This window comes from Apodemus sylvaticus, chromosome 6 (assembly GCF_947179515.1).
Source record: "Apodemus sylvaticus chromosome 6, mApoSyl1.1, whole genome shotgun sequence".
Lineage (NCBI taxonomy): Eukaryota > Metazoa > Chordata > Mammalia > Rodentia > Muridae > Apodemus > Apodemus sylvaticus.
This window is the reverse complement of record NC_067477.1, coordinates 77,806,499-77,834,196: the sequence shown is the minus strand read 5'-3', so window position 1 is coordinate 77,834,196 and position 27,698 is coordinate 77,806,499. Positions and strand designations below refer to the sequence as shown.

The 27,698-nt window shown below is 37.2% G+C and overlaps 1 protein-coding gene across 1 annotated transcript; it reads right to left on the bottom strand.

Annotated features, from left to right (window-relative positions):
- Positions 1–20,800: 20,800 nt before the first annotated feature.
- Positions 20,801–27,434, bottom strand: LOC127687944 (programmed cell death protein 2-like). Its single transcript, XM_052186734.1, has 2 exons — positions 27,380–27,434; positions 20,801–21,336 (listed from the first exon to the last, which is right to left on the bottom strand). The coding sequence occupies exons 1-2, from the start codon at positions 27,432–27,434 to the stop codon at positions 20,843–20,845; spliced, it is 549 nt and encodes a 182-aa protein (XP_052042694.1). The 3' UTR covers positions 20,801–20,842.
- Between the last annotated feature and the right edge of the window lie 264 nt (positions 27,435–27,698).

Sequence of the window (27,698 nt, the reverse complement as noted above, 5' to 3'; positions counted from 1 at the left end):
TCTCTTGTATTCTGTTGTTGATATTTGGGTCAATGGTCCCTGATTTCTTCCCAAGATTTTCTATCTCCAAAGTTGTCTCCCTTTGTGCTTTCTTAGTTGTTTCTACTTCTGTTTTTAGATCCTGGAAGTTTTTGCTCAGTTCTGTCATGTGCTTGTTTGCGTTTTCCTCTAATTCTTTAAGAGATTTTTGTGTTTCCTCTTTCATGACTTCTGCCTGTTGATCAAAGTTCTCCTGTATTTCTTTCAGTGACTTTTGCGTTTCCTCCTTATTGGCTTTTGTATTCTCCTGAATTTCTTTCAATGATTTTTGTATTTCCTTTGTAAGGGCTTCTAATTTTTGATCCATTTTCTCCTGAGTTTAAGTATGTCCTTCATGTGTTCCTGTACCAGCATCATGACCAGTGATTTTAAATCCAAATCTTGTTTTTCTGGTGTGTTGGGGTATCCAGGACTTGCTATTGTTGGAGAATTGGGTTCAGATGCTGCCATAATACTTTGGTTTCTGTTAGTAATGTTCCTACATTTGCCTTTAGCCATCTAGTTCTCCCAGGTGTTAGATGGTCTTATTGTCACTGGCTGGTGCTTCAACCTACTGTGGATTTTTAAGGTTATTTCTGCAACACTGGATGACTAGGTTTTCTCTGACACAGATTGCTGATATGCTGCCTTCCTCTTTTGTGCCTTTGGAGCCCTGCTCGGTCTTGCCTCAAGCAATTCAAGGTGAACCAGGTGTTCTCTGACTGTTCTGTTATGGGGTGAAGATGGTGTGTTGGGGGTCAGTCCCTCTGTTGATTCTCACCTAAGACACAGGTCCAATGACCGACCGGCTTGCAGATGTACCGCCTATGTGCTCAGTTCCTGAGTGCAGGCAGACCCCTGGTCGTTTGCACCCCCAGAGAACTAAAACTCAGGGGGATCTAGTACCTAGTGATGCTTTTCTTTCCCAGCAGGAAGTGAATATGGCCACAGGGAATCTCTTCCTCTACTGCTCTATGGACAGGACACAGGCCCCACACCCTTCAGGCTGGCAGACAAACTGCCTATGTGCTCAGTGCCTGAGTGCAGGCAGACCCCTGGCAATTTGCACCACCAGAAATCTAAAGTTCAGGGTGATACAGTACCTAGTGACCCTTTTCTCTCCCAACAGGCAGCGAATATGGCTGCGGGGCTTCTCTCCTTCTACAGCTCTCTGTGCAGGACACAGGCCCCACTCCCGGCGGGCTGGCAGACAGACCACCTCCATTTGTTCATTTTTACTTCACTCTTATTTCTTTCCTTTTTATTCTCCCAGTCCTGACAACCTGATACTTTTACTTTATAGTATGGTAAGTTTTGGAATAAAATGCTTCTTCCTCTTGCCTAAAACATACTTGTAAGTATTTGTTTTCTACATTGCTGTGGTTTTTGTTATCATTTACTAACTTTTCTAAACAATTTTTCTTAAATCTATATTCTTTACCTGGGCCAACTCTCTTCTTGCATTGTGTTTAGTCATGCTTAGCTTCCAGTTTTGAAAGAGCTTACATAAATTTTAGGAGTAACAAAGGAAGGAAATGAGGAGAGAAAACAAAAAGAATAGAAATAATATGTCTAATTCTTGATAATTATCTAATATGATATCTCTTCAAAAATGCAAGTCTGTTGGTTTTTTTTATAACCTTTAAATCTTTAAAATATTATTAATTTATTTGATGTGTATGTGTGCATCCCTTAATATATGTACAGGTACCACTTGCATATACCATGTGTTAGTGGAGTCCAGAAGATTGTATCAGGTTCTCTGGAAGTAGAGTTACAGATGATTTTGAGCAGTCATGTAGATGTTGGTAACTGAATCTGGGTAGTCTGTAGGATTAACAAATGCTCTTGACTATTGAGCCATCTTTCCAGTACCAGCTATTACTTTTGTTATTGATATATATATATATATATATATATATATATATATATATATATATATATATATATATGTCGTAATCATAATTTTAGAGATTTTTAAGCCATCTAAGCATATATGTGATATCTAAATTTGTCTTTATACACAGATGTTTTTGAACCTTCTGATTTCCCAGTAGAACTCATAAATTTTCTCTGAAGGCTTTTAGTACAATATTGTTTATATCAATTCTATTTTGGCCTTAGGTAGGCCAAACTACTTTTCAATTAAAACACAACACAACAAAACAAAGCAAAACAAAAATTCTGTGCTTTTCTATTCAGAGTGAGCTGCAAACAACCTGGATTAGACCATCTTAAAAAAGTTCTTGGTAGCTGTAAACAGGTTATAATTAGAAATCAAATTTATTTATGGACAACTCTGCCTTGCCTTTTTAAAAACCAAGACACCACTGAAAAATAAGAGGGCCATGTTTAGTTTAGTAAAGAGGCAACTTTCGAGACTCCAGAGAACTTGTAAAATGCCACAAATATTTTACTATAGTTTTAAAGATAATATTTTTTCTTCTTCACTCGGTGTGTTTTTTTGCTATAAGTCTTTAAAATTGTTTAATATCTGGGCAGACTGGCTCTGATAATTTAAATGTACCTCTGGATACTTCTGTGGAGTGCCAAATTATGGGAACTACACTTCATTTTCATAATTACTCTCCAATATATATCTTATAAGGTAAGGTACAATATATTAATTTTGTAAACCAGTGTAACTTGCTTTTCTAATAGCCAAAAGCATAACATACAACAGTTATAAAGTGTCTTACCTATAAAATCTGGACAAAATATGAGATTGATGTAACCCTACAGTCACCTCCAACATGTATAAACTATCAAATGATTGGAAAAACATGAGTAATCTCATGTTCCAGTGTTTGCTACACACTCATCACCTCTTTCCCAGTTTACTTCCTAATGTGAGATGAAAGCTAAAAGTTTAAAGGTTAGAAACTTACAGACTTTAAAACTAGGAGCAGGCCATACCAATGAAAGAGGAGTGCTGCCTGACTAAAAGAAAGAATTCCATTGCAAGATGTGCTAGAATTCTTGGAATCTTCCTGCTGGAAGCAATTTAGGGATCAGGCATCATCACTACCTTAATTTACAGGAGTGAAAAGAAAGACCTCAAAAAAACTTTTGATTGCTTATTGGCTTCCCTCTGCAACTTACCCAGTGTTTTATTTTTCTAATTCTGATACTATCAGTCTTCAGTACTGAGGCATTGCTGGTTCTGAGTCACTACCACATCTGGATAAGCATCCTGAACATTGATTTTTTTCAGAGAGCTCACCAGTTTGGTTCCCATTTTAAATTAGGACTAATAAAGTAGTTTCTCAATAATAAAGAATACTAATGCACTCCTTCCATTCAGTTTGATGCTATTTTCTTATAAATGGTAAAACTACAGGTGTTTTGAGACAACCTATTCCCTTTATTCTGCTCTTCACACTGTTGCTTCTTTGTGATAATAGAACACATTTTTTTGTAATGACCTGTAAGGTTTATCAGCTCTCTTCAGGAAGTTTGTATTCTTAATGCTTCTCTTGTATGAACTATACCTTGTTCTATATATTAAAAGTGTCCCAGGTTAAAAATAAATCAACCTTTTCTCAGCTGCTCAAGTGGACTCACTCAGCTCGCAAATTCTGAATGAAACATGACTCAGTTTGGTCCCAATTTTCTATGATATTCTGCAAAGCACAATCCTTCCATGTTTTCCCATTATCATTCTTCCCTTGCTTCTACCATCTCTGATTAGGATGCAGGTAAGTTGACACTCACTCTATTATAAGGTCCTGCACCTGGGCCTGTTGTTTTGGAAACTACATGTGTTTGGGTGGGCGCAATCTCCGAAGCTAATCTTTCTCAGTCACTTGCTTCAGGTTTCATCTTTCTGTTTGGTAGAGAGTATTGGTTGATTAACTTGCTCTTAACCTTAATTATATGAATTTCTTGAAAATAACAGATAATGCTTTGAAACATTAGTATGTATGTATTATGTTTCACTTAGTTCTTAGAAATGAAAGGTCATAAAATTCAAAAGGAAATAAAAACTGCAGGATAAAGCAAATATGACAGAATCACACAGGAAACAATCTGACTTGAGTATTTTGTCTCAAGAATATCTTACACCCTGTTCCATCTTGACTGTACATTCCTTCAGTGTCTATGAATTCTGAATATGTAAACTAAGCATAAATTTTTGTGTTATAAAAGGCTTCTCAAGGAGCCTTCTCTACAAAGATATTCATAAGTTCCATGTGATTTTATGTTTTTCTTATTTTCTACTAAGGGGACAAAAATTAATAACAATATTCTGGTAGGGATACTGCAAGGCTATAATCCTACCTTTAGATGCCCGAGACAGGAAGATGTTGAGCTTAAGACCATCCTCTGCTGTACAGATAATGTAAGCTAATTTGAGGTACATAAAAGAACTTTCTCTCACAACAAAAGAACAAACACATTCCCCATGCACCTAATATACTGATTTCTCAAGATCACCAATAAAGTAAATTGTAGTTGCTCCTATAATAAAATAACATTGAGAGGCTACTTCCTGATACTCTCTGGAGAATGGGCAGGAGCAGGACATCGAGTAAGAATCACCCCACACTCCTAGAGGCCCAAAGCCACTCTGGGACCCACTACTCTGCAACCTCCAAATCACTAGGTCATTGGAGAACTGATACCAGTAGGACATTTGAACTGATAGAAGCAGGGCATTCGAGAACCACCAGCAGCAGAACATTTGAGAAATAGCAGCCTGCAGGGCATTTGACCCTTGCCAAGTCTACCACAGGGGAGACCCCTTAACCTGATACTTCCTGGAGAACCAGCTGTTTGCAAGTCATTGGAGAGAAAGGGAGTCCCAGGAGAACAGAAACACAGGCCTGCAGGACAGAGAAGATAGAGACAGCAAGACCAGTCAGCACCAGAGATAATGAGATGGCCAAAGGCAAACGCAAGGTCATTACCAACAGAAACAAAGGCAAAATGGCACCATCAGAACCTAGTTCTCCCACAACAGCAAATCCTGCATACCCCATTACATCTGAAAAGCAAGAGCTAGATTTAAAATCACATCTCATATTGCTGAAGGAGGACTTCAAGAAGGACATAAATAACTCCCTTAAAGAAATACGATTCCCAAGAAGGAAGGAAAGGGTCCTGGTCCTGGAAAGGCTTGATGCAGCAGTATAGGTGATTACCAGAACAGAGAAGTGGAAGAGGAATTATTGGGGAACAGACAGAGGGAAGAGGGCTTATGGGACTTATGGGGAAGGGGGAACTGGGAAAGAAGAAATAGTTGGAATGTAAACTAAGAATATAGAAAATAAAAAATAAAAAAAGAAAAAAATGAAATTTACTAATTCCAGATGATTTTTTTATTGTTTAGAAGGCTGTTAACCTTCTTAATAGCTAATGTCTTAATAAATATATAATAAATTAGAATGTATAAGATGAAAAAAAAGAAATACAGGAAAGCATGGGTCAACAGGTAGAAGCACAAAAATCCCTTAAAGAAATACAAGAGAATATGGATCAAAAAGTAGAAGGCCTTAAAGAGGAAACACAAAAACCCCTTAAAGAAATATGGGAGAACATGGGTCAATATGCAGAAGCCCTTAAAGAGGAATCACAAAAATCCCTAAAAGAAACACAGAAGAAATGTGTCAACAAATAGAAGCCCTTAAAGAGGAAACACAAAAATTCCTTAAAGAATTTCAGGAAAAAATAAACAAACAAGTGAAGGAACTGAACAAAATTATCCAGTATCTAAAAATGGAAATACAAACAATAAAGAAATCACAAAGTGAGACATCTCTGAAGATAGAAAACCTTGGAAAGAATTCAGAAGTCATAGATGCAAACATCAACAAAAGAATACAAGAGATAGAAGATAGAATCTTGGATCCTGAAGATAGAAAATATTAACTCAATAGTCAAAGAAAATGCAAAATGCAAAAAGCTTGTTACCCAACAACATCCAGAAAATCCAGGACACAATGAGAAGACCAAACTAAGGATTATAGGTATAGAAAAAAGCAAGGATTTACATTTTAAAGGTCCAGTAAATATCTTCAACAAAATTATAGATGAAAACTTTCCTAACCTAATGAAAGAGATGCCCATGAACATACAAGAAGACTACAGAATTCCAAAAAGATTGGACCAGAGCAGAAATATCTCCCATCACATAATAATCTAAATGCCAAATGCACTACACAAAGAAAGAATATTAAAAGTAGTGAGAGAAAAAGGTCAAGTAACATATAAAAGTAAAACTATCAGAATTACACCATACTTCTCACCAGAGATTATGAAAGCCAGAAGATCCTGGGCAGATGTCATACAGACCCTAAGAGAACACAAATGTCAATCCAGACTAGTATACCCAACAAAACCGTCAGTTACCATAGACGGAGAAAACAAGACATTCCATGACAAAAGGAAATTTACACAATATCTTTCCACAAATCCAGCTCTGCAAAGGGTGGAAAATACCAACACAAGGCAGGAAACCACACCATAGAAAAATAAATAAGGTAATCTTTCACCAAAAGCAATAGAAAATAGCAACACAACCAGAATTTTACCTTTAACTAAGAAGACTACAGTAAGCAACAATTACTTTTCCTTAATATCTCTTAATGTCAATGGTCTCAATTACCCCTTAAAAAGACATAGACTAACAGACTGGATATGTAAACAGGAGCCAATGTTTTGCTGCATACAAGAAACTCATCTCAGTAACAAAGATAGTCACCATTTAAGAGCCAAAGGTTGGAAAACAATTTTTCCAAGCAAATGGTCCCAAGAAACAAGCTGGAGTGGCCACTCTTATATTGGATAAAATTGACTTTCCACCAAAGGTTGTCAAAAAAGATAAGGAGGGACACTTCATTCTGGTCAAAGGAAAAGTCTACCAAGATGAACTCTCAATTCTGAACATCTATGCTCTGAATGCCAGGGCACCTACATTCATAAAAGAAACTTTAATAAATATCAAAACACACATTGCACTCCACACAATAATAGTGGGAGACTTCAACACCCCACTCTCAAAATTGAACAAATCATGGAATCAGAAACTAAACAGAGAGACAGTGAAACTAACTGAATTTATGTACTAAATGGATCTAACAGATATAGAACATTCCACCCTAAAGCAAAAGAATATACCTTCTTCTAAGTACCTCATGGCACCTTCCCCAAAACTGACCATATAATTGGTCACAAAATGGGCCTCAACAGATACAGAAATATTGAAATCATTCCATGTACCTTATCAGATCACCACAGCCTAAGGCTGGTCTTAAGATCAAACATAAACAATGGAAAACACAAATACATGTGGACTAGAACAATGTTCTTCTCAATGATAGTTTGGTCAAGAAAGAAATAATGAAATGAAAGATTTTTAGAATTTAATGAAAATGAAGACACATCATACCAAAATTTATGGGACACAATGAAAGCAGTGCTAAGAGGAAAACTCATAGCTCTGAGTGCCTCCAAAAAGAGAATGGAAAGAGCTTACACTAACAGCTTGACAGTGTACTTCAAAGCTCTAGAACAAAAGTAAGCAAATACCCCCAAGAGGAGTAGATGGCAGGAAATAACTTAGGGCAGAAATCAACCAAACAGAAACAAAAAGAATTATACAAGGAATCAACAAAACAATCTGGTTCTTTGAAGAAAATCAACAAGATAGATAAACCATTAACAAGACTAACCAGAGGGCACAGAGACAATATCCAAATTAATAAAAGGGAGACATAACAACAGAAGCTGTGGAAATTCAAAAAATCATCAGATCCTACTACAAGAGTTTATACTCAACAAAGTTTGAAAATCTGGATGAAACGGACAACTTTCTAGATACATACCAAGTTCCAATGTTAAAACATGATCAGATAAAACATCTAAATAGTCCCATAAGTCCTGAGGAAATAGAAGCAGTCATTAATAGTCTCCCATCAAAAAAAAAAAAAAAAAAAAAAAAAAAAAAAAAAAAAAAGCCCAGGACCAGATGGGTTTAGCAGGGAATTCTATCAGATCTTCAAAGAAGAGTTAATACCAATACTCTTCAAACAATTTCATGAAATAGAAACTCAAGGAACACTACTAACTCCTTCTATGAAGCCACAATAACGGTTATACCTAAGACAAACAAAGACAAAACAAGGAAGAAGAACTTCAGCCCAATCTCCCTCATGAACATTGATGCAAAAATACTAAACAAAATCTTGACCAACCAAATCCAAGAATGCATCATAACTATAATTCAAATAGGCTTCATCATAGGGATGCAGGGATGGTTCAATAGAGGGAAATCCATCAATTTAATCCACTACGTAAACAAACTAAAGGAAAAAAAAAACATGGTCATTTCATTAGATGCTGAAAAAGCTTTTGACAAAATCCAGCATCCCTTCATGATAAGTCTTGGAGAGATCGGGAATCCAAGGCCCATTCCTCAACATAGTGAAAGCAATATACTGCAAACTGGTAGCCAATATCAAGTTAAATAGAGAGTAACTTAAAGCAATCCCACTAAAATCAGGGACCAGACAAGGTTGCCCACTCTCTCCCTATCTATTCAATATAGTATTTGAAGTCCTAGCCAGAGCAATCAGGCAACAAAAGGCGGTCAAAGGTATACAAATTGGAAAGGAAGAAGTCAAAATATCACTATTTGCAGATGATATGATAGTATATTTCAGTAACCCCAAGACTTCCACCAGAGAACTCCTAAAGCTGATAAACAACTTCAGCAAAGTAGCTGGATATAAAATTAACTCAAGTAAATCTGTAGCCTTCCTCTACTCAAAGGATAAACAAGATGAGAAAGAAATTAGGGGAATGACAAACTTCACAATAGTACCAAATAATATTTCATACCTAGGTGTGACCCTAACAAAGAAAGTTCTGTATGACAAGAACTTCAAGCCTCTGAAGAAAGAAATCGAAGGTCTCAGAAGATGGAAAGATCTCCTATGTTCATGGACTGGCAGGAAGAATGTAGTAAAAATGGCCATCTTGCCAAAAGCAACCTACAGATTGCTTGCAATGTCAATCAAAATCCCAAATCAATTCTTCATAGATCTAGAAAGAGCAATTCTCAAATTCATCTGGAAAAATAAAAAACCCAGGATAGCAAAAGCTATTCTCTACAACAAAAGATCTGGGGAAATCACCATTCCTGACCTCAAGTTCTACTACAGAGCAATAGTGATAAAAACTGTTTGGTATTGGTATGCAAACAGGCAGGAAGATCAGTGGAATAGAATTTAAGACCCAGAAAAGAACCTACACACATACGGTCACTTGATATTTGACAAAGGAGCTAAAAAACATCCAGTGGAAAAAAGACAGAATTCTTAACAAATGGTGCTGGATCAACTCGAGTTCTGCATGCAGAAAAATGCAAATCAACCCATTCTTATCTCCTTGTACAAAGCTCAAGTCCAAGTAGATCTACACATAAGACCAGACACACTGAAGCTTATAGAGCAGAAAGTGGGGTGAATCTTGAACACATGGGCACAAGGGAAAAGTCCCTGAACACCACACCAATGGCTTATGCTCTAAGAACAAGAATCAACAAATGGGACCTCATAAAACTGCAAAGCTTCTGGACACAGTCAATAGGACAAAACATCAACCAACAAATTGGGAAAAGATATTTATTAATCCTACATTGATAGAGGGCTAATATCCATTGTATACAAAGAACTCAAGAAGTTTGTCTCCAGAGAGTCAAATAACCCTATTAAAAATGGGGTACAGAGCTAAACAGGGAGTGCTCATCTGAGGAAACTCAAATGCCTGTAAAGCTCCTAAATAAATGTTCAGCATCCTTATTTATCAGGGAAATGCAAATCAAAAACAACACTGAGATTCCTCCTCATACTGGTCAGAATGGCTAAGATGAGAGGTGACCCAGTCTCAAAAGATCAATCATGGTATGTACTCACTGATAAGTGGATATTAGCCTAGAAACTATGAATACCCAAGACATAATCCACATATTAAATGATGCCCAAGAAGGAGTGGCCCCTGGTTCTGGAAAGACTCAGTGCAGCAGTATAAGGGAATACCAGAAAAGGGAAGTGGGAGGGGGTAGATGGGGGAGCAGGGGGAGGGAAGAGGGCTTATGGGACTTTCGGGGAGTGGAGAGCCAGAAACGGGGAAATCATTTGAAATGTAAATAAAGAATATATTGAATAAAAAAAAAAGAAATGAAATGCAAAGAAAAAAAAAAGAAAAAGAAAAAAAGAAAAACTCACAGGACAGCAGATGCTGGAGAGAATGTGGGGAGAAAGGAACTCTTCTCCATTGTTGGTGGGATTGCAAGCTGGTAAACCACTCTGGAAATCAGTTTGGCTATTCCTCAGAAAATTAGACATAGTACTACCTGAGGAACCAGATATACAACTCCTGGGCATATACCCAGAAGATGCTCCTACATGTAATAAGGACACATGCTCCACTATGTTCATAGCTGCCTTATTTATAATAGCCAGAAGCTTGAAAGAACCCAAATGTCTTTCAACAGAGGAATGGATACAGAAACTGTGGTATATATACACAGTGGAGTACTATTCAGCTATTAGAAACAATGAATTGATGAATTTCTTAGGCAAATGGATGGAACTAGAAAGTGTCATCCTGAGCGAGGTAATCCAATCACAAAGAAGGCACATGGTATGCACTCACTAATAAGCTGATATTTACCCAAAAGTTCAAAATAAACAAGTTACAATTCACCCAGCACAGGAAGCTCAAGGAGGAAGACTTAAGTGAGGGTGCTTTGGTTCCTCCGAGAAAGGGAACAAAATACTCACAGGAGCAATAAGGGAGACAATATATGGAGCAGAGACTGAAGTAAAGGCCACCAAGAGACTGCTCTACCTGGGGATTCACCCTATAAATAGTCACGAACTGAGTTTGAAAATAACTACTTCATCTACAGTTATTACCTAGAACAAATTACTTGAACATTTCATCACCTAGTTTTACCTTAATCTCTCTATGACCATTATCAAAATGATAAATAAAAAGGGTTATATGAAAAGTTCCAAATAAATTATTTTATAAAGTCTTTTATAGTCTATTGCCTATTTGATAAATATATTTGATCTCAATTTTCTTCCAGAAGTACTATTTTTATTGTTCAAACAATACTCATTTTTATAACATCACATAAAATGTTAAGTCATGAAGAAACTAAAATGTTTTATGTGTGGACTTTGTCTGCATCTTACAAATACTGAAATGTTTACATTAGATTAATTAAGAATACATTAAAATTAATATTCAAAATCAACTTAATGGGCCCAATCAACAGACTCCTTTCTTGGGTCATCAAATCTCTAGTCTATATTCATACAGTGAGAGGCAAGGCACGTATAACTCAACATTTCATTGGAAATCACATTTTTCTGTAAATATCTACAAAGCCTTGCTCCTCTGGGCATCTGGCCTGAGTTGAAAGATCTACATCCTTCTGACTTGCAGTATAACTTTAGACACATTAATCTTTTCCTAGTTTTTTTTAATGACCTTTTTACTACTGGAAATAAATCTTGAATCCTTCAAATATTTACTCTCCTATTAACTCCTAAAGGCCTTTTGTGAAATTTTGGTCACAGAGATTAGCCTTTAGGTCGTAAATACACCCTGACAAACGCTAGTTTTTACCAGAGACATAATGTACTATCATGCATAAAACTCACATAAAAAGGCTAGTTGGACCATTGGAGTTTTAAAATACATGCCCTGAGTTGGGGTGATTGATTGAACTGGTAAATAGAAACATTGACTCATTACTGATCAGAAAGCTGAGCCTAACTAATCCTAAATTCCAGTTGTCATAATTCATGGTATCACGTGCCTTTCTGGTGGAAGCTGGCTTCTCTTTGCCTAGTCCATCTCCAAGCTCTGCTTTCTTGAGCAACTGAGTTGGTTTGAAACGTTGCTTTAAGCAGCAGTTTTGCAGCTTTTGTTCACTCCTATTTTGGAGAAACTTTTCTCTTCATTTCTAGAAATTAAGAACAAGGATAAAGCATATTTTTATATACATATACATATACACATACACATACACATACACATACATATATGCACACACACATATATACTATATATGTTATATATGTGTGTGTGTGCATATATGCGTATATATGTGTGGGCAATAAGATATTCTCAAACAACAAATCCCTACTCATGTTCAGTAGATGCCAGCTAGCTAAATTGATTCTACTGTTTTTTCTAAGTTTAAATGATGATTAAGGAAAAAATGATGATTAAAATCACTCTTAATGGTCTGTGTAAAGAAATCACACTTACATAAAGATTTTTTTCTCACCTTCAAGGATAATGTCATAATCAGCTTCAGCTGTCAAAGTAGATACAACCTAGAATTCCCCTCAACTAGGGGACTGCCTCCATCTGACTGGTTGGTAATCCTCTCTATATGCCTTTTCTTGATTGTCTATTGATGCGGGAGGTTCTGGTCCACTCTGAGTGTTAGCACCCTACTCAGGTGGTCTTAGGCTGTCAAAAAAATGTACCTAAGCAAGCCAGGGCACATTAACAAGGAAGCAGCATTCTTCCATGCTTTTTGTTTTAGTGCCTGCCTTGACTTCCTGATGTGGCTTCCAGAAATGACAGACTGTAAGAGGAATTAGAACCTTTTCCCCCAAGTTTCTTTTGGTCATGGTGTTGATAACATGGTAACAGCAGTAGAAAGCAAATTAGAATAGTTACTAAGCCACAAGATCAGTAGAAATAAGTAATTGTCCCAGAAAACTCTTCTGTGTTATGAAAATTCCTCATCTGTCAGAACTTTAATGACATATTGCTACATTAGATTCAGAGCAGGATTCAAGTTTATGACTGGAGTCAATATGCCTAATATTTCTAAAATTGAAGTTCCATATAAGTCAACCTGATTTATCAATAGCATATCATTCAGTAAGTCAACTCCACTGTCAATGCCAACCAAGAATTTATGGAACCTATTACTCTTCAGAGTCTGTCACTTGGCTTTTACTGTGCTCCTTGCAGAAACATTTTGCTGCGGGTAATTTGTAAGTACAGAAAAGTCAGAGGGCAACAGTTTTATGCAGGAAAGAGAAAACACATCCCAAGATAAAGGGATAAGCTATAAAATTGTAAGGATGATCAAATAGATAGTTAGGGAATAAAATAATTATCCAGAAAATTTTAAGTATCAGTAGTCAGAGATGAAACAAAATCCTTTGGAAAAGGTTAAAAAAAGAAGATAGAAAAATAAAACAATCATAGAGCAAGAAGCCAACTATTATGTTTGAGCCCTACTTGAACACCAACATTACCTGAAAAGCTATGAAACTTGCTAAAGTATCTAATGGCTCCCTGCGTGAAGGCTTTGATATTCCCATGTCATCTGAATGTTCATCTGGGGTAGAGAAACCAAACAATGCTTCCATATTTGTCAATCCCTTAATTTAAAATGTGAGTTTTAAAGAAAGATTAACATTAAAATTTATCTTCATAATATTTCTACATCTTCATTTTATGTACAAATCTCTAAACTGAAAAATCATACTTCTTAGAAAGAGAACCCTGACTGACTTAAGTTACATTTATTCATGTTAAAGTGTAGCTGTTTAGTATCTATTTATATGTGAAACACCTACTTTGGATAACTATAAAACAATCCTTATACGGTCATACTTGTCCAAATTCATATCATATTTAACACTAGGAATAAACGGAATTGTAGACTTTGCATCTTAGCAATGTTAGGATCACTGACTGTGACTTACATACAGTTTAGGTGTGGATCACTGTTTATTATTGGGGCTGTGCATGTGTATGTGTGGCAGACAATATGTAGGGATGTTCTGAATCTGTCATAATTTATTTCTCTGGACATAAAACTAGATCACTTATTCCTTCAAGAATTTCTATATTTAAAAACCAGTAGCTAGAATATTGGCTGTCTAAAATGTATAACTGTTGAGGTTTGAATGAAGACATCACCAACAGGGCTTGAAAACTTGGTCTACACATGGTAATTCCTGTTTGGGAAGATCATGGACCTTTAAGAGATAGAGCCTTGCTGTGGGAAGTGGGTAACAAGGAGTAAGTCTTGTGGTTTTATAGGTAGACTGCAATTTTTTTTTTTTTTACTGTATTGTCTGGCTGCAGATGTAGCATGACTAGCAACCTCACACTTGTGTCACTGTGTATATCCCTGCTGTGAAGGACTGTATCTCCTCAATTACATTGTTTCTTTTAGGTAGTTCATCAGAACTAGAAATTTTATTAACAAACCAGTTTAATCCTCAAAAATACTTTGTTTTCTTGCATGAGTGCTAGAGAAGATTACCATGAAACACAGGGACTTAATATTTGCTATTGTAAATTCTTCTTTAACAGACTGGAGGCCAGAAGTTCAAAATCATCATCATTAAGCTAATGGAAGGGTATCTCCAAAGCCATTTTCCCTCCATAATCTTCCTACCCCTTCTGCCTTGCTGTGACATCCCTCTACTTTCTCCATGGTGTGTTTGTGTGTGTTTGTCTCTGTGTGTGTGTGTGTAAAATCTGTCAGCTTGTAGATATGCAAATGATTATTTAAAAATTTAATTGTTTTTTTTCTCCTCTGTTGCTGTTTTACTCTGACAAAAGCAACAAGGGAACAGGTCTAATCTAGCTTGCAGTTCAGGTTATACTCCATTGTTCTGGGAAGTCACAGCATAGGGCCTTGATGGAGATGTTCACATTGTTCCATAGTCAGGAACAAAGCACTGAATATGTACTGATGCTCAGTTCTCTTTGTCCATTTATATAGCTTAGGGACTCAGCCAAAGAATAGTCCTACACACTATGTGTTGGTCACCCACCTCAATTAGTATAACTCCATATGAGCATGTCCAGAGGCCCATTAAAGAGCCCCACATGGATATCCTAGGTTAATTTTCCAATCCAAAATCATTTAATTTTGTTGTTGTCATTATTGTTATGTTGATGTTGTTTTAAAGAGGTTCGAATCCCACAGCTTTGGGTGTGCTCTATGTGAACTATATTCCAAGCCCTCATTCTACCATCTTAAAAACCCAACTTTAAGGATTATTTCTTCCTACTTTGCCAAACAATCTAACATTAATTTAGGGGTTAAGAAGCAGAGATAATTTTTGAGGTGTGAGGAATTCTTCAGCCTGGTACAAATTCCAGCTTAAGATGCTGACCTTGAAAAAAGTTTGTTTTAAAATATGTTCCAGACTAGGATATTACTGACTATGCTTCCATTGTCCTTGAAGCTGGTGAGAAGAATGAGCTACTGGCCTTGACATCTCTTCTATGCCTGAGCTTCCTTCTTCTACAGAAGAAACTTTCTGTGTATTTCTTTCCTGACAACAATGATAGCATCTGAGGAAACCATAAATACCAATCAGTACTCCTGCCTATGAGCATACCAGTTATAGAATAAACACACTTTTATTAATAAACAGCTATTTGACAGAAAAGACAAATAAGTGTAAAATGTTCCATATGTGTAACCATCAGTGAAATATAGGTCCTAAGTTTTCAGGAGAGAAAAAGATTTATTCCTCTCAGAATAGAAACAAATAGTTTCTATTCTGAATCCAAATTCTAAGAATATAATCAGCCCAGTCTGCTGCTGTTTAGCTTTCAGGAGAAGTACATTGCTTCTACAATGTAAGCAGTAAAAATAATCACAATAAGGTTATAGCTTAGCAGAAGTCATGAAAGGACTAAAGAAGCAGCGACAATAGTCATCAAGCTTCTCGCCAAAAGATGGAAAGAAAAGGCCCTGGTTAGACTGACTGGGAAGCTTTATAAAAGCTTAGAAAACATTTTGCAGAATCAGTGCCAGTCTGACCGTTGATTGTGGAAGGTACTATTTCCAGCACTGCAGAGATATGTAGGTGGACTGAGTCATTCACACCCTTTTCAATACACCCTTTTCTTTTCCTTCTCCACCAGCTACAAGCAATTGGCTACTTTCTGTCCTGTAGAAAGCAGTAAGTTGCAAAAGGTGCTCCTGATCCAAAGATCAAAAAGCTAATGATGCATTTGAATCTTCATCAAATCAATATTCACTAATATTTCAATTCCAGTACTCTGACTTAGGCAAGATATTAACAAGAATGTTTGTATGTTAGCAATATTAATAGCAGAAGAAAAATTTATGGTTAAATGTGGAGTAAGGTGAGGTATAATGTAATAGAAAAAATTGACATTGGGTGTTCTTTCTGTTCTACCAGTTCAGGTGTGTGTGTGTGTGTGTGTGTGTGTGTGTGTGTGTGTGTGTGTTTGTCTGTTTATATGTTTTTGTGTATAAATGTCTCTATATGTTTGTGCAGAAGTATATGTATCTATGTGTGCATATGGGTGTATATGTGATTTTGTGCTCTGTGTGTGTGTGTGTGTGTGTGTGTGTGTCTGTCTGTTTTTATGTTTTTGTGTGTATATGTCTCTACATGTTTGTGCAGAAGTTTATGTATCCGTGTGTGTATATGGGTGTATATGTGATTTTGTGCTGTGTGTGTGTGTGTGCGTGTGTTGAGTGTGTGTGTGTGCGTGTGTTGAGTGTGTGTGTGTGTGTGTGTGTGTGTGTTCAGGATCAGGGTCATGCTTCTTAAAAAATGCATGAGAATCTTAACTTGGGGTCCTACACGTTCAGCAGTTCACAGGGTCCCAGACTTCTTTCCAAACTGTAGAGTTTCCCCTAGAATTTGTCTATATGAGTGAGGCCGTGGTCATGTACCACATTTGCTCTCACTCCTGTGTAACCTTTCAGAACTTCCTATATTAGACTCCTTACATCATCCAGACAATTAATGTGATATTAGGAGAAGAACATGTATGCTCTTCACCCCTGCTGCCTCTTAGCATTAACAGGGCTGCTGAAGTCAAGGAAGATACAAGTTGCTGATTGATGTAGAGATTTCATAGGGATGTGAGAAGGGCTACACATTGTACTTCCAACTCAGGATTTGACTGCCCCATCTCCTGTTCTGTGCTGCCAATAGAAGCCTGCCTCCTGGTCCTGTCTCTTATCATTTTGTTCTTGAAACTCTCCGAAATGTACCTTATTGAATCAAAGGTGGTATCTTCTGAGGGGCCTCCTTTATAATCTCCATGATAAATAAATGTTTGTGGAAACCAGAGTGAAGCCTATTAAGAACAAGGTTTGAATTGGGAACCTTGCAGCATGCTTTATTTAATACCTGATACATGTTGAAGGTAAGTGCAGAACACTCTGTCTTATATTGTAGGCAAAGTAAAACTACCTAGATGGTCAGAGTTTTGAGGTAAATCTTTTTAGCAGAAAGCCTGGGTGCCCTTTTCACAGGGTGAAAATGGAGAGTCAACAGGATAACAGCCATTGGAAGAAGAGCTGATTTGTCAAAATATTCAGAGAATTTCATGTAGACTGGGCTTGCCTCTTTTGCCACAAACATCCTGTTATCTGCCACCACTTTGGCCCAATGAAACATGCCTTTGTCTAGTCTGGATGGCACAAATTAGGGAGGCTAAGGAGATGCTAGGGATGTGGTTTCGGTTCTGCAAGTCAGTTTTTGAATTGCATCTTCTGACCTATTATATGTTTATACTGGATCAGATTATGTCTTAGGTACCTTCCAGTTTGATTTGCCTGTCCATCAAAATGTTTCCTATTACTAGATAATTTTCTATTGTTGGTCACCTCCTTAGACCCATGGATGCTTCCAGAAGCATACCTAGTTTTAATGACATGCTCTGCTATAAAAATGGTGATGAACTACATAATAATCTTGATGTTTATCTACACATTTACACAGTAAGAGCTATAAAATATCTTCATATCTACAACCCCAAATACCCTGCATGGGGCATTTATGTAAGATAGAACTGAGGAGCAAAGAGTTAAGGTTCTTATTAAAGACCTGACTTCAACTAATGAATTATAATTGTTGTATTCCATAGCTGCCTGCAGCTATTACCAACTGGATTACTAGAACAGAAGCTGAGGGATAGATGGGGAAGGGGCGAAAAGAAAGAAGGGCCAGGACAATATTTCACTGATCAAGGCCAAAACTTTAATGGCAGTTGGACCTTTTAACGGTTTGGGCAAACCCTTCCCCCAAGACTCCGGGCTGACTTCAGGTGGAAGTTGTCTAGCTTCTCTTGGAGGTCCTTGTCTCGACTGCTCCAGCATCTGGGTGGGTCATCTGCTTAATTCAGGAATTCCTAGACCTGGAGGAACAATGAGCTTAACCTTCACTGAGCTTCTCCACCCTAGGATAAAAATTCCTGCTTTAACCTACTTCCCTATTATGTCCTAATGTCAGATTCCTGCCTGAAGCCAGGGATTGTCCTTGACCAATGTCAAATATTCAAACCATGTGCATGACTGCCCCAATATGCCTCTGTACATTTCCTCCCTTTTTTATTAATTTGAAAATGAGTAGGTAGAAAACAAGTGTATAAATATCATTCATAAGAAGGTGGGCCTTAACCTGGAGGGGAAGCATTGACCTCAATTCCTCTTAAATATTGTATAACATCATTTTCAGAGGAGGGGTAATAGGCTCCCTTATTATTTTAAGGACAGCCTCTTGACATTAACCCCTATGCAATTCCTGGGGACTCAGAAGCAGAAATTCACCTCCCCATGCGGTGCCTTGCCTCGCATGTCTCACTGGTACCCATGTTTGTTTATAAACAAACACACATAGATCTGAGTTCTATGTGGCTTCCTCTTTGGAGATCCACTTGTGTAAGTTTTGAAGCCAGGGGGTCTGCAAGTGTCTTTAACAGACTTGCAATCTCTCCATCCAGGTGAGCCTGGGTGGAGACAGCCAGTCTGCTTAACAAACAAGCTCAAGAGTTAAAGGTGGAACAGGATTAACTTGTCCCTGAAGTATCCAATTCAGTTGCAAATTAGCAACTTTAAGGACACAAAGCCTGGCCTCTGGGATGGGGGAGGTGACCTCTGGGATGGGAGAGGTAGCCTTTGTGTAACAAGAGATAAGCTGTTACTTCTCAGGAAAAGTGGAGAGTATATTTTAAATTAACACAGCTGGCTGAAGAAGATTGTTAGCCATCTTTATAATTGGAATCTCTAAATTTGGATTTATTTCTAGACCAGTCTATGGTTGAGTCTTCTGATCACATTAAAGAGAAGAGTCATTATAGCTCCTCTTTAGATTAATTTTTTTCTAAGCTACTTTAATAGTCTCCATGTTCTGTCCCATAAAGTCTAAAAGCTTGAAGCAAGGTAATTTATCTAATCTGGGACATTTGACAAGGTAAGTCAAGAACATATACTCAATATAGCTCTATGTTACCACTGTCTGGGCATTCAGCAAGCACACAGTCAGCATATCTTCAGCATGCCACACCAATCACTCTGGTAGCTAGCATGCTTCTGCAACTTTCTGTGGAGAAAACATAATAGGGGACATGCCTTCTTCCCCAATATTAAATCAGGATCATGGCATATGTCAATAAGTGAATTCCTTCATTTCACCTAGACATCAATAGTCCTAATTACAGGATGTCATATACACTCAGCAAGGAGTTCCTTGGCATCCCAATTTTAAAATTTTCTTAAAAATAGACAAGCATAATTTAAATGATATGCATAGGGACACAATTCTCCCTCTCTTCTCTCTTCCAATAAGATAGTGTTTTATTAATTTAGGTTGAACACAAAGTGTATACTATAACATAGTCAATAACTAGGTAATTATAGAAAATAAACGTAACATCTTTAGTTGCTTTTTCTGTTAGCGCAGTTGCAACTAGAAAGACTAAAAATGAATCATTAGTCACATGCACATATTTTAATCTTCTAAATTAGAAATATGAGTATCATTTATCTATAATAATTAAGTCCTCTAGGATTAACACCATTATGTGGTAGAGGTAGAAATTGAGGACATCAAGAACAAATCTTTATAATTTGATGTGCACAAAAATACAAAATTATTTTTTTAGCTATTACCTTTTTGATGATATGAATAATATGCTTGTACATCCAATTGTTTCTCTATAGCCTGTCTGGGATAAAAATCAAGGGGTCTTGTCCAGGGACCTTTTTAAAGATTAATAATATAAGTATATTGTACCTGTCTCTCTAGCCTTTGGGTTAGATTTCAAATATCTAAAGGACAGTCATTTAGAGAACATATCCTTTGAAATTTGAATTACATTTGCATAAACTGTAAGAATTAAGAATTAGCAGTCTTAAAAATGGAACAATTTTAAGCAATTGTAATCCATTATATATATATATATATATATATATATATACTATTATTAAAAGCTTGATTTTTCTTTATTCGATATATTTTTTATTTACATTTCAAATGATTTCCCCTTTTCTAGCCTTCCACTCCCTGAAAGTCCCATAAGCCCCCTTCTCTCCCCCTGTCCTCCAACCCACCCCTTCCTACTTCCCCGTTCTGGTTTTGCCAAATACTGCTTCACTGAGTCTTTCCAGAACACGGGGTCACTCCTCCTTTCTTTTTGTACCTCATTTGATGTGTGGATTATGTTTTGGGTATTCCAATTTTCTAGGTTAATATCCACTTATTGGTGAGTGCATACCATGATTCACCTTTTGAGTCTGGGTTACCTCACTTAGTATGATGTTCTCTACCTCCATCCATTTGCCTAAGAATTTCATGAATTCATTGTTTCTAATGGCTGAATAGTACTCCATTGTGTATATATACCACATTTTTTGCATCCACTCTTTTTTTTTTTTTTTTTTTTTTTTTTGTCTTTGGTAACTGTTTACTTAGGATAAAGTCCTAGAAGTGGAATTTTGAGGTACTGAGGCATAAGAAACATTTATTTCTAAGAATTTAACCTTTTAAGGTATGTCTATCACGTCCTGCTTCCACACAAATTCTTCTGTGTAGCCAACACCCAGGCTACAGCTCTCGGCATAGGTGAAGACAGCCAGGACGCCCCAGTCTATGCTTCGGCCCAGTCTGTCCGCCTTCAGATGGTTCAGCAGCTGAGGCATGACCTGGAATTCAAATATTCTCTTGGCACCACACGGGCAATCTGGAATATCTTTTTCTTCAGGAATGTTTTCACCAGAAATCCAGATGGGTTTAATACCTCTTCCATACCTGAGAATCTGCTCTGGTTCAAGGGCTATTTGGGATTTAAACTTTTGGAATATGTGATCTTCCTTGGATTCGTGCTTTGCCATGGAATCTAGTTCTTCCTCAGGTATTCCCTCCAGGCTTCCTATAACTTCAGAATAATCCTCCATTTCCACAACCTCAGGCAAATTCTCATCTTCTGTTTCTGTTACAATTTCAAATTCTGGAAACAGGAACTTGTGGTCTGGAACCTCTGTTGAGGAATACCTGGGTTCTTTCCAGCATCTGGCAATTATAAATAGGGCTGCTATGAACATAGTAGAGCATTTCTCCTTCTTACATGGTGGGGAATCCTCTGGATATATGCCCAGGAGTCGTATAGTAGGATCTTCTGGAAGTGAGGTGCCCAGTTTTCACAGGAACCGCCAGACTGATTTCCAGAGTGGTTGTACCAATTTGCAACTCCACCAGCAGTGGAGCAGTGTTCCTCTTTCTCCACATCCTCGCCAACACCTGCTGTCTCCTGAATTTTTAATCTTAGCCATTCTGACTGGTGTAAGGTAAAATCTCAGGGTTGTTTTGATTTGCATTTCCCTAATGACTAATGAAGTTGAGCAATTTTTAAGATGCTTCTCCGCCATCTGAAGTTCATCAGGTGAGAATTCTTTGTTTAACTCTGTACCCCATTTTTAATAGGGTTGTTTGGTTTTCTGGAGTTAACTTCTTGAGTTCTTTCTATATATTGGATATTAGCCCTTTATCTGATGTAGGATTGGGGAAGATCTTTTCCCAATTTGTTGGTTGCCGATTTGTCCTTTTGATGGTGTCCTTTGCTTTACAGAAACTTTGTAATTTTATGAGGTCCCATTTGTCATTTTTTGATCTTAGAGCATATGCTATTGGTGTTCTGTTCAGAAACTTTCTCCCTGTACTGATGTCCTCAAGGGTCTTTCCCAGTTTCTTTTCTATTAGCTTCAGAGTGTCTGGCTTTATGTGGAGGTCCTTGATCCATTTGGAGTTGAGCTTAGTACAAGGAGACAAGGATGGATCAATTCGCATTCTTCTGCATGCTGCCCTCCAGTTGAACCAGCACCATTTGTTGAAAAGGCTATCTTTTTGCCATTGGATGTTTTCAGCCTCTTTGTCGAGGATCAAGTGGCCATAGGTGTGTGGGTTCATTTCTGGATCTTCAATCCTGTTCCATTGATCCTCCTGCCTGTCACTGTACCAATACCATGCAGTTTTTAACACTATTGCTCTGTAGTATTGCTTGAGGTCAGGGATACTGATTCCCCCAGAATTTCTTTTGTTGCTGAGAATAGTTTTAGCTATCCTGGGTTTTTTGTTGTTCCAGATGAATTTGATAATTGCTCTTTCTAACTCTGTGAAGAATTGAGTTGGGATTTTGATGGGTATTGCATTGAATCTGTAGATTACTTTTGGCAAAATGGCCATTTTAACTATATTGATTCTACTGATCCATGAGCATGGGAGGTTTTCCCATTTTTTGAGGTCTTCTTCCATTTCTTTCTTCAGAGTCTTGAAGTTCTTGTCATACAGATCTTTCACATGTTTGGTAAGAGTCACCCCAAGATACTTTATACTGTTTGTGGCTATTGTGAAGGGGGTCATTTCCCTAATTTCTTTCTCAGTCTGCTTATCCTTTGAGTATAGCAAGGCCACTGATTTGCCTGAGTTGATTTTATAACCTGCCACTTTGCTGAAGTTGTTTATCAGCTGTAGGAGTTCTCTAGTGGAGTTTTTTGGGTCACTTAGGTAGACTATCATGTCATCTGCAAATAATGATAGTTTGACTTCTTCCTTTCCAATTTGTATCCCTTTGACCTCCTTATGTTGTCGAATTGCCCGAGCTAGTACCTCAAGTACAATATTGAACAGATAAGGAGAAAGGGAGCAGCCCTGTCTAGTCCCTGATTTTAGTGGGATTGCTTCAAATTTCTCTCCATTTAGTTTGATGCTGGCTACCGATTGGCTGTATATTGCTTTTACTATGTTTAGGTATGGGCCTTGAATTCCTGTTCTCTCCAAGACTTTAAGCATGAAAGGATGCTGAATTTTGTCAAATGCTTTTTCAGCATCCAATGAAATGACCATGTGGTTTTGTTCTTTGAGTTTGTTTATGTAGTGGATTGCATTGTTGGATTTCTGTATATTGAACCAATCCTGCATTCCTGGAAATAAGCCTACTTGATCATGGTGGATGATCGTTTTGATGTGTTCTTGAATTTGGTTGGCAACAATTTTATTGAGTATTTTTGCATCGATGTTCATAAGGGAAATTGGTCTGAAGTTCTCTTTCTTTGTTGGATCTTTGTGTGGTTTTGGTATCAGCGTAATTGTGGCTTCGTAGAAGGAATTGAGTAGTGTTCCTTCTGTTTCTATTTTGTGGAATAGTTTGAAGAGTACTGGTGTTAAGTCTTCTTTGAATGTCTGATAGAATTCTGCACTGAAACCATCTGGTCCTGTGCTTTTTTTGGTTGGAAGACTTTCTATGACTCCTTCTATTTCATTAGGCATTATGGGACTGTTTAGATGATCTCTTTGGTCCTGATTTAATTTTGGTATTTGGTATCTGTCAAGGAAATTGTCCATTTCCTCCAGATTCTTCAGTTGTGTTGAGTATAGGCTTTTGTAGTAGCATCTGATGATTTTTTTGGATTTCCTCAGTCTCTGTTGTTATATCCCCCTTTTCATTTCTAAGTTTGTTAATTTGGATACTTTCTCTGTGCCCTTTGGTCAGTCTGGCTAAGTGTTTATCTATCTTGTTGACTTTCTCAAAGAACCAGCTTCTGGATTCGTTGATTCTTTGTACGGTTCTCTTTGTTTCCAATTGATTGATTTCAACCCTGAGTTTGATGATTTCCTGTCTTCTACTCCTCCTGGGTGAATTGGCTTCTTTTTGTTCCAGGACTTTCAGGTACTCTCATCAAGCTGCTAGTGTATGCTTTCTCCATTTTCTTTTTCGAGGCACTCAGGGCTATGAGTTTTCCTCTTAGCACTGAAAAGCTTGATTTTTAACATCTCATAAATAGCTATAGTATTTGTGCTGAAGCAGGGAAAAACTCAGAAGAACAAGCATGTGATCCGAAAGTAACAAATTATCTTTTGGATAACAATTATTAATTTTGCCTAAAAAGGCTTGCCATGTAATAGATCAACCATCAATGTTTTATAATAGGTAATTTGATTGCTGCTTGAAACAAAGAACAAATGTTTTCTACCTTGAAAACAGAGGTTTAAGACCTCCTGTGGCAAGCTTAAGATAAGGTTGATATAAGATAAAGCCAATTAATATATCCTAACAACCTTTGAAAATCATTTACCTAAAAATTCTAAAAGTCCGTAGTTAGGAGCAAAGGCCTGTAACAAATATTCCATGAACCTAATACACTGAAAAAAATAATATCCTAGCTTCTTGTATTGAAACAGAGACAAAACATTTTTCCTCACATGAGGTAAAGCTATTAGCCATTGCTTGAGGCAAAAACCTTCTAATGAAATTGCTTTATTGTTTCTTTAACGTTAGAAGCAAATGCTTTTATAATTATCAGAATGTAAAGCAAAAAAAACCAATCCTTTAAATCTACAATAATTTTGTAGGGAGTAGACAGGCCAAATGTTAATACCTTTATAGCCTTATTGACCTTTCATAGATTTGAACTGCATTTTAAGCCACACCTGGATAAGTCTGTAAAGAATGTTGTTTTAGCCAAACACTCCTTAGGTGAGGCTTGTAAGGCAAAAACAGTTGTTCACAAGCTTCCTTACTAGCTTCCACTGAGGCAGCTCTAAGCTTTGCATTAACTCAAATGTAAATTTTTTTCTAATCTGCCCAAGTACCCACTTTGAGTCCTTGGCAAGGACATTGTATGAGGTTCCTCAAATGTAAATATCTTCTAATCTGAGCCTTTTATCTAAGACCAGACCCAAACCCACCTGTCCTGCAAGGACATTTTGAGGATTAAATAACAAAAGAAATCTGTAATTTTGTAGTCAAAGGAACCTGCTTGATATCAAATACATTTCCACTGAGATCTCCTTTTTAATCTTGGAGGGTTAAATTTTGCTTCTACCATTGTAGCCAATAAACTGGTGGAAAAGTGGCAATAGGCCTATAATGGCCACAGCTGCATCACTCTTAAAATTATCTTAATTACTAAATATGTTAAGAATCGTGAGCCTTTAGACTGCAAACTGCAGCCAATGGCACACTGGCAATTTTTATTGTAACTCAATTTTTTCTTGCAATATTAGAGCATAGCTACAACTTTGGAACCAAATCCCAATTTCAAACAATCTATTTTCTTTAAAACCAATGGCAAATGCATTATTTTACAGCACAAGGTTTGTCTGCCAGTTCTTATGTTCAAGTGTATGACAGTGTAACTTATTAAAGAGACATTATTTTAAATCTTAATCTTTATAAGTCCAATATCCAGGTCAAGATTCACACGTAACACCATGCCAATTTAGAAGCACCTTAAAGGCCTGTATTTCCTAGGTTGCATCATTCCACGTGTTGTTTAAAATGGCTACTACCCTAAAATACCAGTTTAAGCCTAACTTTTTGTTAATAACATATACCTTTTAAGTCATATCCAATGACTTATAAGCCAATACTCTCTATATATAGTCAAGACATACAAAATATACTCATACCTTTAAGACCAATTATAAACAAGAACAAGGCATGAGTTGCATTAGGCCACGTGTAGCTAGTTAAGACGGCCCCAACACTGAATCACTAGTTTTAAACTAACCTTTTCTTAATAATGCTATACCTTTTAAATCATAACCAATTAATTTATAACTCTTTAGTCAAGTTATGTAAAACCTTATACTGTTAAGACCAATTAGAAACAAGAATAAAGTGATTACACAAATTTCATAAGTTAAACCAAAGTTTTCCCAAACCTTGAGGCTTCTGGGCTTTTAAAAGTAGCTTTTTCCCCAGCCATGTTTACCTCTCAGGTGAGTGAGCTGCACTGCAGCGTGGCTTTAAATCAGTCCCCACACAAACTGCGGCTGGCTCAAGAGGGTGCCAGCAGATGAAATCCTTACCAATTTTTCTTTTTAACATGAAACAAACAAATAGTCATTCACAAAAAAACACAGAGAGGACGTATACACATAGACAAATGGTCAGTGCGCCAGGACAAACAACACAGAAAGATACAAAGAGAAGCGCGCTTGTTGTTAAGCAATTACATCTGTTTTCCTCTTTAAAGCAGCTCTTGGAGGCTGCAGATATATGCCTATTTTTTAAAACCCTTTTCTTTTTCACCTGAATCAGCTCTTAAGAGCTGTGGACAAATGCCTACCAAGTTCCTACCCCATATTCCACTGTCTGCCCCCTAAGCGAGTTCAGCACTGGGTACATACTGCCTTACGTAGTCCATATTCTCTAGCACCTATAGCTGCTCACCATGTAGGATACCATCTTTTTTTTCCGTTTTCCACGAAGCTTCGCCAAAACAGGATCACCTCAGGAAGCCTTCTTGTATCCATCCCTGCGTCTGGGTGCCACTCTGTTGTATTCCATAGCTGCCTGCAGCTATTACCAACTGGGTTGCTGGAACAGAAGCTGAGGGATAAATGGGGAAGGGGCAAAAAGAAAGAAGGGCGAAGACAATATTTCACTGATCAAGGCCAAAACTTTAATGGTAGTCAGACCTTTTAACAGTTTGAGCAAACCCTTCACCCCAGACTCCGGGCTGAGTTCAGGTGGAAGTTGTCTAACTTCTCTTGGAGGTCCTTGTCTTGACTGCTCCAGCATCTGGGTGGGTCACCTGCTTAATTCAGGAATTCCTAGACCTGGAGGAACAATGAGCTTAACCTTCACTGAGCTTCTCCACCCTAGGATAAAAATTCCTGCTTTAACCTACTTCCCTAATATGTCCTAATGTCAGATTCCTGCCTGAAGCCAGGGATTGTCCTTGACCAATGTCAAATATTCAAACCATGTGCATGACTGCCCCAATATGCCTCTGTACATATAACCATGAATTTCTCCCTTGAAGAATGTGATATCCCTTCTAACTTAGCATAAACAATACTGAATAGCACAATAATGCAGGAATATCCTCTGAGTGGTCAAGATTATGCTTGGTACATTTCTTCTTCATTGAGTTAGTAGAGCAGGGCCACATTATACTTTATTTAAAAAGATAATAGAAAGTCACTATAAATGCCAATAACTGGATTTCTATGAGTTACATTTATTTGTAAAATACCAGAGACACCAATATAGCACCCATTTATCTATTACAACTTACCCTTCAAAGAAGTCCTAATAGGTTTCTCACTGAGTTTGGTGCCCTCTCCATGCATCATTTATCCTAGTCACTTGTACCATGTCCTCTCTTTGTTGCTTGTGATAAATGTTCTAGTAACCTTGATAAACAAGCTTTTTGAAGAAGGGACAAATTATATCCAAGAGTTTGTATGAATGTATGTACATATATATATATATATATATATATATATATATATATATATATATATATATATATATATCTCCAGGGGTAATTCCTGTAAGTCTTACCTATAGCACTCTTCCTTGTATTAGGAATGGAAGCTTAAGAAAGATATGGA

Excerpts from the sequence above, each read along its gene's own strand:
- LOC127687944 (XM_052186734.1), bottom strand. The coding sequence starts at position 27,434 with ATGCATGGAGAGGGCACCAAACTCAGTGAGAAACCTATTAGGACTTCT. Across the intron at positions 21,337-27,379 it reads TATTAGGACTTCTTTGAAGG|AGGTTCCAGACCACAAGTTC; the intron begins GTAAGTTGTAAT and ends ATTCCTCAACAG.